Source organism: Nerophis lumbriciformis, linkage group LG29 (genome assembly GCF_033978685.3).
Source record: "Nerophis lumbriciformis linkage group LG29, RoL_Nlum_v2.1, whole genome shotgun sequence".
NCBI lineage: Eukaryota > Metazoa > Chordata > Actinopteri > Syngnathiformes > Syngnathidae > Nerophis > Nerophis lumbriciformis.
In genome coordinates, this window is record NC_084576.2 from 35,181,243 (window position 1) to 35,196,407 (window position 15,165).

Consider the following 15,165-nt stretch of genomic DNA (forward strand, 5'->3'; position numbering starts at 1 on the left):
CCCTGATGTGCGATCTGAGCCCAGGATGTGGTTGTGGCTTGTGCAGCCCTTTGAGACACTGGTGATTTAGGGCTATATAAGTAAACATTGATTGAACATTTAAATGGGAGAATGTTGTTGGGGGATGAAAGAGAAGCTGAGGAGTCTCCTGTGAAAGATGAAGGCACCCTTGGTCTGACGCCAAAGCTTTGAAGAGAAGTTCCTTCCCTGTTGCCACCTCTCACTCCTCTTGAGTGGTTTTGACTCGGGCCGTCCAAGTCAATGTGATAATACAAGCTCATTTCATTTAGCGGCACTATTTTGTTTGACCCGCGATCAACAGCTGGGCACATGTGTGATGGATGGTCACAACACGGCCACAAGCAGGAACAAACAGCAGAAAGGCACACAGTAAAAGGAAAAACTGAATGGCATATCCTTAGAGCCCTACGGGTGGGTCTCCCCACAAGACCAAAGCCATTTGCATCTGCTGCCAGTCCCGTCCAGTCAAGTGCCGGCAGCTAGCTGTGTGGAGAATCCCTTCCTTCCACCAACACAAGCAGACAAAGAATTACAACCACCATCTGCAAAATGCTGCCACCGATCAATATTATGGATTCTAAGGGGCCGACTGTCATGAAGACTCAGAAGGCTGACATGTTTTTGCAACTTGACATTTATCTTGTTTTAAACTTAGGACTGTTGCTAACTGTCCCGTATTAGCCGAGAATTCCCGTATATACAAAATGTATTTGTCTCATACCAAACCTCACTTGTCCGGTAAATTGCTGATTAACTCTTGTAAATACAGCAGACAGTTTTTGACAGATCTTAGACGGGCTAAATCGGGCGTGGCAGATCATGTGTCAATCACGCCATGTCGCCTGTCAACCAATGACAGCCCTGCTAGTACAAATAGTTCTATACAGCACAAATGAGCACTGTTGCCAAGTCCACTTGGGACTTATCTTATTCCAAAGTCGCTTGCAAATCGAATGAGTTGCCGGTGGCGGTTTTTTTGGGCTGTTTTTTTAACTGGTAGTTGCGTATTTGGGCTTGCTTTTCCGTCTGTTTGGTAGATATTTTAGCCTTTTCTCTGTGTGTTTTAGCCATTTTTGTTGAGCTGTTTGAAAAAGCATAACAAACATTTGAAACACATTTTCCAGTCCTGTAACTTGATACTTTTAAAAACTTGAAAGTGATCCGTCTTATACTTTTCAAATGTTCTTCTAATCAGACAATATTTTCGGTATGTTAGATGGAATTTTTAGGTAAAAATTATATACCGAAAATACTGTCTGATTACAAGAACATTTGAAAAATAGATGAATAAGAAGACATAGTGAACCTTTTTGAGTGATGTGTCTTAGCCTAAAGGTACACTTAGTAAAGGGGAACTGCACTTCTTTTGGAATGTTGCCTATCGTTCACAATCATTATGAGAGACAAGAACACATATCTTTTTTTTCCTATGATTTTGAAGATGATAAAAAACGCTTGAAAGATGTCACCTTTGTAGTCTTCAAAGCCTCTGAAACAACTTTAATACCCTCCATCAACGTTTTATATACACACTGCAAGTATATACAGGTAAAAGCCAGTAAATTAGAATATTTTGAAAAACTTGATTTATTTCAGTAATTGCATTCAAAAGGTGTAACTTGTACATTATATTTATTCATTGCACACAGACTGATGCATTCAAATGTTTATTTCATTTAATTTTGATGATTTGAAGTGGCAACAAATGAAATCCAAAATTCCGTGTGTCACAAAATTAGAATATTACTTAAGGCTAATACAAAAAAGGGATTTTTAGAAATGTTGGCCAACTGAAAAGTATGAAAATGAAAAATATGAGCATGTACAATACTCAATACTTGGTTGGAGCTCCTTTTGCCTCAATTACTGCGTTAATGCGGCGTGGCATGGAGTCGATGAGTTTCTGGCACTGCTCAGGTGTTATGAGAGCCCAGGTTGCTCTGATAGTGGCCTTCAACTCTTCTGCGTTTTTGGGTCTGGCATTCTGCATCTTCCTTTTCACAATACCCCACAGATTTTCTATGGGGCTAAGGTCAGGGGAGTTGGCGGGCCAATTTAGAACAGAAATACCATGGTCCGTAAACCAGGCACGGGTAGATTTTGCGCTGTGTGCAGGCGCCAAGTCCTGTTGGAACTTGAAATCTCCATCTCCATAGAGCAGGTCAGCAGCAGGAAGCATGAAGTGCTCTAAAACTTGCTGGTAGACGGCTGCGTTGACCCTGGATCTCAGGAAACAGAGTGGACCGACACCAGCAGATGACATGGCACCCCAAACCATCACCCAACCATGCAAATTTTGCATTTCCTTTGGAAATCGAAGTCCCAGAGTCTGGAGGAAGACAGGAGAGGCACAGGATCCACGTTGCCTGAAGTCTAGTGTAAAGTTTCCACCATCAGTGATGGTTTGGGGTTCCATGTCATCTACTGGTGTCGGTCCACTCTGTTTCCTGAGATCCAGGGTCAACGCAGCCGTCTACCAGCAAGTTTTAGAGCACTTCATGCTTCCTGCTGCTGACCTGCTCTATGGAGATGGAGATTTCAAGTTCCAACAGGACTTGGCGCCTGCACACAGCGCAAAATCTACCCGTGCCTGGTTTACGGACCATGGTATTTCTGTTCTAAATTGGCCCGCCAACTCCCCTGACCATAGCCCCATAGAAAATCTGTGGGGTATTGTGAAAAGGAAGATGCAGAATGCCAGACCCAAAAACGCAGAAGAGTTGAAGGCCACTATCAGAGCAACCTGGGCTCTCATAACACCTGAGCAGTGCCAGAAACTCATCGACTCCATGCCACGCCGCATTAACGCAGTAATTGAGGCAAAAGGAGCTCCAACCAAGTATTGAGTATTGTACATGCTCATATTTTTCATTTTCATACTTTTCAGTTGGCCAACATTTCTAAAAATCCCTTTTTTGTATTAGCCTTAAGTAATATTCTAATTTTGTGACACACGGAATTTTGGATTTTCATTTGTTGCCACTTCAAATCATCAAAATTAAATGAAATAAACATTTGAATGCATCAGTCTGTGTGCAATGAATAAATATAATGTACAAGTTACACCTTTTGAATGCAATTACTGAAATAAATCAAGTTTTTCAAAATATTCTAATTTACTGGCTTTTACCTGTATATAATGTAGTAACAGACACCTTCATAACAATATGTGATATGTACAATATACACACTGCAAGTATATATATATATATATATATATATATATATATATATATATATATATATTAGAGATGCGCGGTTTGCGGACACAACCGCGGAGTCCGCGGATTATCCGCGGGTCGGGCGGTTGAAATAAAAAAAAATTAGATTTTAAATAGATTCAGGCGGGTGGCAGTTAAACCAATTGGTAAATATATATACATAGTTAAATGTTGTTACCCACATACGAAAAACGAGCAGGCACCTGCAGCATATGCCACAACAGAAGAAGAAAAAAAAAAGAGATGGCAACGCTGGCAGCAAACGTGGTACGCGACAAACTAAAAAAGGGAATACTAAAGACCAGGGGAAAAAAGGCCAGAAAAGTTCAGCGTGGACTCCTTTTTATGAGGTTGTAAATCAGGATGATAGTAATGCTGGCTACGTGATTTGCAAGAGCTGCGACGCTGTTTATGTCTACGACAGTCACAAAACCGGGACACCTAACATGGTGCATCACATTTGTGCAAAACCCCGAACCTCCACAAACACCCTGAGCATGAGCAGTTTCATCCGCCGTGATCCCAGGAGAGTGCCACAGGATGTTAAAACAAGATAGAACGCAGCTGCCTGCAGCAGTTTGAGTGGCGCGAGCGCGCTTGGAGGTGCGCTCAGCGCGGCTCCCAGATGATTGCGCACTGGTGTGCGTCTGGGCCGTGACAGGGTGGCACGCATTGAATGTCTCTACTGCATTGGATCAGTCTCCTTTCTTTAACAGGCAAAAGCTTTATAACCTCACTAATGCCTTGCATCGTCTATATTAAATATATAACAACGGGCGGGTGGCGGATGGCGGGCGGGTGCGGTTTTGATTAAATGTTAGTTCGAGTGGATGGCAGATGGTTGGCGACTTTTGTGATGCGGTTGCGGATGAAATAATTGCCTATCCGCGCATCTCTAATATATATATATATATATATATATATATATATATATATATATATATATATAATGTAGTAACAGACACCTTCATAACAATATGTAATATGTACAATATACACACTGCAAGTATATATATATAATGTAGTAACGGAGACGTTGGAGCAGATGGAAGCCAGGAGAGGGCGATGAAATCTATTTTGACGCTATAATGTGGAACTTGGAGCCAAGCTTATGGACATAAATAGATTGCTTGAACATGAACACACTTAACTCCTTCCGTCTGTCTTCCCTTGCCGTGTTTATTTGTCAAGAATTGCACAGCAATGACTGTCAACGTGTCATTTGAGATCGTACCATTGAACAATGCTGTTTTTAACTGATGCAGACTGTTGCATTACAGAAAGTGTGCTGCTAGTGTGAGGAAATGACATTAATGGCAGACTCATCTTGTTTCCAGTGTCACAGAAGTTCATGACTCATTTCACTTCAAATGTCTTTCCATTGCTCCAAGTCTATTCATGGTCATTTACACAAGTCTGATATTATTTATAGTTTAGTTTGGTCAATAACACAAGCCTTTGGTAAACTCTGTGGAAGTCCACTTTCAATGAGTCCAAAAAAATGATCTTATAATACTTGACTTATAATATGGTGTGTCTACATGTGAATACTTGACTTATAATATGGTGTGTCTACATGTCAGCGTGTGAATACTTGACTTATAATATGGTGTGTCTACATGTCAGTGTGTGAATACTTGACTTATAATATGGTGTGTCTACATGTCAGCGTGTGAATACTTGACTTATAATATGGTGTGTCTACATGTGAATACTTGACTTATAATATGGTGTGTCTACATGTCAGCGTGAGAATACTTGACTTATAATATGGTGTGTCTACATGTCAGCGTGTGAATACTTGACTTATAATATGGTGTGTCTACATGTGAATACTTGACTTATAATATGGTGTGTCTACATGTGAATACTTGACTTATAATATGGTGTGTCTACATGTCAGCGTGTGAATACTTGACTTATAATATGGTGTGTCTACATGTCAGCGTGTGAATACTTGACTTATAATATGGTGTGTCTACATGTGAATACTTGACTTATAATATGGTGTGTCTACATGTCAGCGTGTGAATACTTGACTTATAATATGGTGTGTCTACATGTGAATACTTGACTTATAATATGGTGTGTCTACATGTCAGCGTGTGAATACTTGACTTATAATATGGTGTGTCTACATGTCAGCATGTGAATACTTGACTTATAATATGGTGTGTCTACATGTGAATACTTGACTTATAATATGGTGTGTCTACATGTCAGCGTGTGAATACTTGACTTATAATATGGTGTGTCTACATGTCAGCGTGTGAATACTTGACTTATAATATGGTGTGTCTACATGTGAATACTTGACTTATAATATGGTGTGTCTACATGTCAGCGTGTGAATACTTGACTTATAATATGGTGTGTCTACATGTGAATACTTGACTTATAATATGGTGTGTCTACATGTGAATACTTGACTTATAATATGGTGTGTCTACATGTGAATACTTGACTTATAATATGGTGTGTCTACATGTGAATACTTGACTTATAATATGGTGTGTCTACATGTCAGTGTGAGTGAGAATCCACGGAGGCATTGCCACTCATTCTGCTGCGTTAAGCAGAAAAGACAAGCAAGGTGGATTATTGCTGAGGCGTCAGAATAACAGTCAGGGATCAACTAAATCATACAAACATGATTTTGTCTTCATTATCTATAAATCAGCAGTGCAGTTCAAAAATATGAACTCAAGAAAGTCTCAATCAGAATGTCAACCTTGTAATTAGTACATCTGCATGTCATTAATAGTCAAACTCTTGCTTAATGAGCCTGAAACAGCAGCATGAACATTTAGGCTTCATTAGTTTCACATTACAGAATCAAATCAGATTTTCTAAGTCAACTGGATGGTTTAGGCCAGGGGTCGGCAACCCAAAATGTTGAAAGAGCCATATTGGACCAAAAATACAAAAAAAAATCTGTCTGGAGCCGCAAAAAATTAAAAGCCATATTACATACAGATAGTGTGTCATGAGATATAAATTGAATTAAGAGGACTTAAAGGAAACTAAATGAGCTCAAATATAGCTACAAATGAGGCATAATGATGCAATATGTACATATAACTAGCCTAAATAGCATGTTAGCATCGATTAGCTTGCAGTCATGCAGTGACCAAATATGTCTGATTAGCACTCCAACAAGTCAATAACATCAACAAAACTCACCTTTCAGGCACAACCTTAAAAGTTTGGTGGACAAAATGAGACAAAAAAAGAAGTGGCATAAAACACGTCCTCGAAAGTCGGAGAAAGTTATACATGTAAACAAACTACGGTGAGTTCAAGGACCGCCAAAATTAGTAGGACAAAACGGCGCTCGCCAAATACTGGAATCAGTGAAGCATGTTAAATATAAACAGTGTGCTTTATAACAATTAGGGAGGTTTGTGTCATGTTTGTCCTCCTACAGAAACCATATTAAAACAAAAAATAGATTTTTTTCCCCTCATCTTTTTCCATTTTTCATACATTTCTGAAAAAGCTCCAGAGAGCCACTAGGGCGGCGCTAAAGAGCCACATGCGGCTCTAGAGCCGCGGGTTGCCGACCCCTGGTTTAGGCACATGGTACATATTTTTTTTAATTTATTTTATTTTGGCTTGGACCAAACAGTACGGGTGAATATTCATGGTGTCTCAAAACAAAACTGGACACTCGATGTATCAATCTTATCAATACATTTCAGTTATTTGAGTTATTACCTGTGTTATTAACTTTGACAGCCCTAATATATATATTTATATATTAGGGCTGTCAAAGTTAACACGGTAATAACGCGTTGAATATAAATCTCAATAACTGCACTAATTGTTTTAACGGGCACACGTGTCCATTTTGACCCTCGCTGCAGTTCACTTGTCATTCATGAGCCACAAGCGAGCAGAAATAGACAAAGGAAAGTTGTCTACCTCATGGAAAGATGAGGTTCAAAGCCATTGCAAATTCTTCTCCCGACAAGAAAGGACTATTTTTCGCCGTGAGAAGAGACGACGTCGCTGCAGCAAACGCCTGCTGTGCGCGTCGTTCAGAGGTGGGTGATGCTTCACTTCCATGTTCAGATGACGGTGAAAGTGCAGTGATAACATTTAGATTGTGACTGATTTAGCAAGTAAGATGACATAAAAGCTCAACAGAAATGAAAGACGGTCGGCAGGAAGTCGAAAGGAGACTTTTGTATTGCAAACAGTCAATCCAACGTCAAAACATTTCCGGCTTCAAAATAAAAGCGCTACGCTGTACATCTGGTTCAACTGCATTTACAAAAGGACAATTCTCATTAGGTTTGGACACCGGATCCGGTACTTTTTTGGCACCGACCGAAACCATATAGAAAAGGCCCGGGAGTTCAGAAAGGACCGGCACCTCTACATTGCCTTCATTGACCTTAAGGCTGCCTTCGACACTGTGGACCACGGGTCCCTCTGGAACATCCTGAAGTCCCTCGGAGTCCCAACTAAAATCACCACACTCTTTCAGCAGTTGTATCAGGGTGCAGAAAGCTGTGTGCGTGTGAACTATAAAGACTCTGAGTGGTTCCCCATCAACAGCGGGGTCAGGCAAGGCTGTGTTGCCGCACCAGAACTATTTAACTGTGTCATCGACCACCTGATGTCCAGAGTCTGTGTGCGAGTCCCCGGGGGTGTCACTTGGAAACTACACCCTAAAGGACCTCGAATACGCCGATGACACCACCCTGTTCAGTGAGACCGCTGACCAGCTCAGGGAGGCCCTCGGTGTGTTTGATGAGGAGACCAAACAGCTCGACCTGAAAATCAGCTGGTCCAAAACCGAACTCATGCATATCAGCGATGGACCAGACCCACCACCCTTCTTATTTGAGGATACCCCTGTCCACTTTGTCCCTACCGTCAGATACCTCGGCTCGACAGTCACCAACACCGGCGACCTCAAACGAGAGGTGGACCGCCGCCGCGCCCTTGCAGCCTCCGTCATGCAGTCCCTGTGGAGACCGTTGTGGCGACACCGGCACATATCTCGGGACACCAAGTTGAGGGTCTACAATTCCTCTGTCATCTCTGTCCTTCTGTACGGCTCGGAAACATGGCCGCTGAATAACATCCTGGCGGCCAGGCTAGATGGCTTTGATTCCAGAGCCCTCAGGAGGATAGAAGGCATCACGTGGAGCCAGCATGTCACCAACAAGACCCTAAGAGAGCTAACCCAACAGCTCCCAGCCTCTCGCCTCGCAGCAATGCGGCGAGAGCGCTGGTATGGCCATGTCATCCGCCTGCCGGGGGAACACCCCACGCGCAAAATCCTGGACTTCAACCCGCAGCAAGCTGGCTGGAGGCGCCCCCAGGACTCGCTGGCTGGATGTATTAGCCCAGGACCTTAAGGCCTGCAATGTGACTATGGCACAAGCGCAACACCTTGCCCACAACAGACCCAGATGGAGAGACCTGGTTGCTATGGTCGGCTCTACGCGCCCTGAAGTGCAAGAGGACTAAAGAATAATGAAATGAAACCACCCGGTACCACCAAGCACCAATTCACACAAGATCCAGCGGTGACCAGTTTCGGTGCCTGGGTTGCAGGTGACGTCACGTCTGTTTGAATTAGCACCTGCGAGTGGCGAGTACTTGCTAGCACTTGAGGGGAAAACAGGCGATTTTGAAGCGGACATGCTCTTAGTAATCTTGTAACCCATCAATGTTTCATGACAAAAACCCAACCACGCCAAATAGAAAATGCTCTAAAGTGCGACTGGTCTTTTCCAAATGTGATTACGACTGCAGCAATATTAGTGATGTAAACATCAAGGCAAGTGGCGGGAATACTTCCAAAGTGAGGAAGCACCTGGTTAAACAGGATTTTCCTCACGGCTGAAGAGCGCCGCCAAGTTTGATGTACATTTGGCACCTTGAGCGACTGGGCTGTTGCCAACCACACGGGGGAAGAGATGGCGTTTACATTTGGTGACATCATCATCCTCTCCATTCATCCATCCATGGTATATATTTATACCATGAATAGATTAACGTGGACTCCGACTTAAACAAGTGTAAAAACTTATTGGGGTGTTACCATTTAGTGGTCAATTGTACGGAATACGTACTGTACTGTACAAATATGTTAGCTTTGCATTTTAACTTTCAATAGTCATAATCAGCTGGTAGTAACACGTCTAATTTTTTTAATTACTGAAAAACCGTCATTATTAATGCATATTAGGCAACAGGAAGTCAGACGCATGCGTACTAGCGTCGTTTGGCTTGATAATCATGGCGGACTAACTCACAGACTTTGCTCCGGAGATTTCCCCTCGGAGTAAACGAGGTTTAACGTCATTTTACCTCGCTTCCCGCCGTGCGTTTAAGAGCACACTGCTGTGTTTAGATGGAGACAGGTGTGGACAGTATTGTCCCCACACTAAAAGTACACAGCCAAGGAGAAAACTCTTTTATTTTCTCAATACAGCGTCCAACAGCTGCTGTGACTGAGAGTTAATGATGTGAGGAAACACGCAGCAGGTGATGTGTCGTGAACGTTGTCAAAACTTGTTTATAAAATCTTTACTTTGTTTACTGGGATGTTCACTCCTCCTTTATTTAACTGTATGTGTTCAAATAACATCAATACTAGCCCAAATGTTTTGTCATCTCATCGAACTGAACGCAGGATGTGAAGATTGTGTATTCGATGCGAGAGGCGTCACTCCTCTTTATTTTTGTTGGCCAAACTGTTGCACTGAACCACAAGGAGGCGTTGGAGAAGAACAAAGCTTCTTTATTAGACTTCAACTTCATTAGCCAAACTGCTTTGTATTTATTTTGATATCAAAAAGTAAACGCCATGTTGTTGTTGTTTTTTTTACATTACTTGTGTTTTTTTCATGTCACAAAGGTATTACTTTAAAAACATTCATGTGACACGTCATTTTGTTAATATTCTATTTTGAATAGTTAATTCCTATATGACATATTTCTGCTCAAACTTGCCCGGAAAGGAAATAATGTTTGCCCTAAAATATGAGCCCTCCTTTAAGGCAACACTTGCCTTGACCTTAAAAAGTTTGAAATCGAGGCCTGAGATGATCTTACTTAAACCTATTTTCACGTAAGAAATCACTCAGTTATAAGGTGTGGCGACTTTTATTTTGTAGCGACTTCCTTGTTTGTTTATGGACTATGGTCAACTTCCTTTGTTTCTACTTTATGGAACTGTACATGCAAGTGACGTCAAAGCCACATTGGGCCCACATTGGGCCCACACTGGGGCCACATTGGGCCCACACTGGGGCCACATTGGGCCCACATTGGGCCCACATTGGCATACCTGCCAACTTTTGAAATCAGAAAAACCTAGTAGCCAGGATCCAGGGGCCACAGGCCCCGGTAGGTCCAGGACAAAGTCCTGGTGGGGGGTTCCCCGACGCAAAATGATTATTAGCATTCAGACAGGTTAAAATGTTGCTAAAACCATCACTTTTCTATCAGTCACAGTGACTTTTCAAAATTATCGGTGCTGCTGTCAGCCGACATGCTAAATGGTTCCGTCTTCATGACATCGGCGATACTTTTTGAGGATTCTGTTCCAAGACACTGAATAATGTTTGATGTTTTGGTTCGACCACATCCATATTTTTTGGCGATTTTCGAGTCGGGAAACATTTTCCGAAATAACTGTCCCATGTGATCAGCCAGTGCGATTGGAAGTCCATGCTCAATTATTGCCTCCGTAAATAAAACTTCGGCATTTATCACATCCAAAGAATCTGTTTGGGCGACGAAAAACGTTGAAAGTTTTCCACTTGTATCGCTAGCAACGGCATTAGACTTGTGTTTTTTTGTCCCAACGTGGTCTTTTACATCGCTAATTCCTCCGTGTCCGATCGAAAAATCTTGTCTGCACAAGGTGCAATTCGCGTAGTTTTCACCCTTTTTGGAACGGATAATTATTCCCGGATAGGCTTTTGAATATTCTTCACGGAATGACTGCAGTTTTCTTTTCGGTTTAAGACTCGTTTGCGATTTTTCTCCGGCTGATTCCATGATCGTTCGCTCGTTTGGAAACAATGGCAACAGGTGCCTCGTGCTTGGCAGCGGTGCTATAAATAGCCTCGCGCATGGCATTCGGAATGGCTCGATAGGAAGTTACGGGAAGCAGTGTCGATTGTCATTGTTGTTACGCGATTTCGTGAATAAAACATTTAAAAAAAAAAATTTTTTTAATTAATGAAAAACCGTATTTTTTATCACTGCAACCGTAACCCGGAATAGGTTGATGAAAACCGTACTAATTACGGGAAAACCGGAGTAGTTGGCAGGTATGCATTGGAGCCACATTGGGCCCACATTGGGGCCACACTGGGGTCACATTGGGCCCACATTGGGGCCACATTGGGCCCACACTGGGCCCACATTGGGGCCCACATTGGGCCAACATTGGGGCCACATTGGGCCCACACTGGGGCCACATTGGGGCCACATTGGGCCCACACTGGGGCCACATTGGGCCCACATTGGGGGCACATTGGGCCCACATTGGGGGCACATTGGGCCCACATTGGGGGCACATTGGGCCCACACTGGGGCCACATTGGGGCCTGTGTGTGTTTACACTGGAGTCTGATAAAGATCACATTTTACATGCAGTGTAAACAGTCAGCTGGGGGAAAAAAATCACATTTCCAAAATATGCGATTTGGGCCACTTTGTCCTGCAGTTTAAACGTAAACTTAGGCCAGGGCTTTGTAGTTTGTACTATCAAAAGAGACATTTTTCCGCCACTAAATAAAAATAGTACAGAGCTGGGAAGCATTACTAATCTTATAAACTTGTATAATTGTTAAAATGTTAAACAATCTGTCCAGGTGAAATTAAACTATTTTTCCTATTCTCTTTTCTTTTTTGGCAAATATTCATGGCTATTTCACCCCAGGGGTCACACACCCAAGAACCAAACACACAGGCTTCCTGTCCCTTAAACTTGCCTTCCTTGCGCCTCAGGTAGAATAGGATAGATCTTTATTGTCATTGTACTTTGTACAACGAAATTGCAAGCAAACTCAAATAGTGCACATTCCTATTGACACATAAACAACATAAGAACATTGGTACTAAGATAAATAGATACAAATAAATACATAAAAAACATAAAATACCAAGCAGGTATCAGCCTGTGCGCCTGCACGGCCTCACAGACAGTGAGAAATGACAGAACCCTTTTTTAAAAATGGGAGCCACAACCAAGGAGGCAGAAGGGCCACGTGTGGCCCCAGACTGATTGACTTAGCCAGTTAACATGGCTGAAAAGGAGCAGGAAGAAGCAGATCATATTTATTGTTTTTCCATTATTGGTATTGTTTGACTTCCTGTGTTCACATTTTATGTTGCAAGGACTATTTTGTCTTAAACAATTGTGTATACTAAAAGTTGATATGTATATGATGTCAGTATATTGTTTGAATAACGTGTTTATTCTAATTCCAGTTATAAGCATCATGGCTTTCACATTTATTCTGATTCCAATATGGCTTTCAATCTGCATCACATTGACTTGGTGTGGGATCGATACAAACATGTGCAGCATGCAAATATGTGCGAGAAAGAAGTACTTACGTGCCAAATGGCGAAGAAGATGAGGGAGACGCAGAGCACCAGAGACAACATGTAGCAGAAGGCAGCGAAAGTGAACATCATTAAGACGCGAAACGGCGGGAATTTCCCAGAAAAAGGCGCGCTTCCATTGATGAAATGAAGAAATAAACGAGGAGAATAAACAATAAAGTTGTCACGCGGACACGACCACGCGAGACGGTACCGGTACCGTGACTTCTCCCATGGCGACGCAGGCAGATATCAACAATACGAACACTAAATGTGGGGGGAAAGGAAAAAAAAAAAAAAAAACGCTATTGCTGCGTCTTCACAGCAGGCGACGTGAGCGACAATCCCAGCCTCAGCCTGGATGGATGCTATACTTCTGTGATGGCGTTCTCGGGCTAGACTGGACTACACTAGACCTTAGACTAGACCATCATGTCTTAGACTAGACCATCATGTCTTAGACTAGACTAGACCATCATGTCGTCTAGATAGGAATAGTCCATGATTGACCACGCAGACAGACAGAGATGGAACATCCACTGGTGTGTGTGTGTGTGTGTGTGTGTGTGTGTGTGTGTGTGTGTGTGTGTGTGTGTGTGTGTGTGTGTGTGTGTGTGTGTGTGTGTGTGTGTGTGTGTGTGAGGAGATGAAGATGAAAGGCACGCGCGTGAACAGGTGGATGTTTGGGAGCACCCACTGCGCGTGCACGTCACATTGGTGCACGCGCACAACATCCTACTATACACACACTTACATATATACTCGAATATATACAAACATATATACATACACACACATACTGTATATATATATATATATATATATATATATATATATATATATATATATATATATATATATATATATATATATATATATATATATATATATATATGTATATATATATATATATATATATATATATATATTTTGTATATATATGTATACATATATATATATATATACATATATACATATATACATATATATATATATACATATATATATATATATATATACATATATATATACATATATATATATATACATATATATATACATATATATATACACATGTATATACACATATACATATATATATATATATATATACATACATACATCCTACTAAACATACATACACACACATACATATAAACACAAATATATACATACATATATACAATCACACACACATATATAAATATATATGTAAATATATATATATATATATATATATATATATATATATATATATATATATATATATATACATATATATATATATATATATATATATATATATATATATATATATATATATATATATATATATATATATATATATATATACATGCACGCACACACACACACACACACATTTATATATATATCAATCAATCAATCAATGTTTATTTATATAGCCCTAAATCACAAGTGTCTCAAAGGGCTGCACAAGCCACAACGACATCCTCGGTACAAAGCCCACATAAGGGCAAGGAAAAACTCACCCCAGTGGGACGTCGATGTGAATGACTATGAGAAACCTTGGAGAGGACTGCATATGTGGGTAACCCCCCCCCCCCCCCCCCGCCCCCCCTCTAGGGGAGACCGAAAGCAATGGATGTCGAGTGGGTCTGACATAATATTGTGATAGTCCAGTCCATAGTGGATCCAACATAATAGTGAGAGTCCAGTCCATTGTGGATCTAACATAATAGTGAGAGTCCAGTCCATAGTGGATCCAACATAATAGTGAGAGTCCAGTCCATAGTGGATCTAACATAATAGTGAGAGTCCAGTCCATAGTGGATCTAACATAATAGTGTGAGAGTCCAGTCCATAGTGGATCTAACATAATAGTGTGAGAGTCCAGTCCATAGTGGATCTAACATAATAGTGTGATAGTCCAGTCCATAGTGGATCCAACATAATAGTGAGAGTCCAGTCCATTGTGGATCTAACATAATAGTGAGAGTCCAGTCCATAGTGGATCCAACATAATAGTGAGAGTCCAGTCCATAGTGGATCTAACATAATAGTGAGAGTCCAGTCCATAGTGGATCTAACATAATAGTGTGAGAGTCCAGTCCATAGTGGATCTAACATAATAGTGTGAGAGTCCAGTCCATAGTGGATCTAACATAATAGTGAGAGTCCAGTCCATAGTGGATCTAACATAATAGTGTGAGAGTCCAGTCCATAGTGGATCTAACATAATAGTGTGAGAGTCCAGTCCATAGTGGATCTAACATAATAGTGAGAGTCCAGTCCATAGTGGATCTAACATAATAGTGAGAGTCCAGTCCATAGTGGATCTAACATAATAGTGAGAGTC

At 41.2% G+C, this 15,165-nt stretch overlaps 1 protein-coding gene across 3 annotated transcripts in view; it reads right to left on the reverse strand.

Annotated features, from left to right (window-relative positions):
* cnih3 (cornichon family AMPA receptor auxiliary protein 3) overlaps positions 1-13,366 on the reverse strand; it is a 101,660-nt gene extending 88,294 nt beyond the window's left edge. For all 3 annotated transcript variants that reach the window (XM_061924428.1, XM_072911935.1, XM_072911934.1), the window contains exon 1: positions 12,840-13,366. In XM_061924428.1, the coding sequence (XP_061780412.1) occupies positions 12,840-12,920 (81 nt within the window). In that variant the 5' untranslated portion in view covers positions 12,921-13,366. The remainder of the gene's footprint in view (positions 1-12,839) is intronic.
* Positions 13,367-15,165: the final 1,799 nt, after the last annotated feature.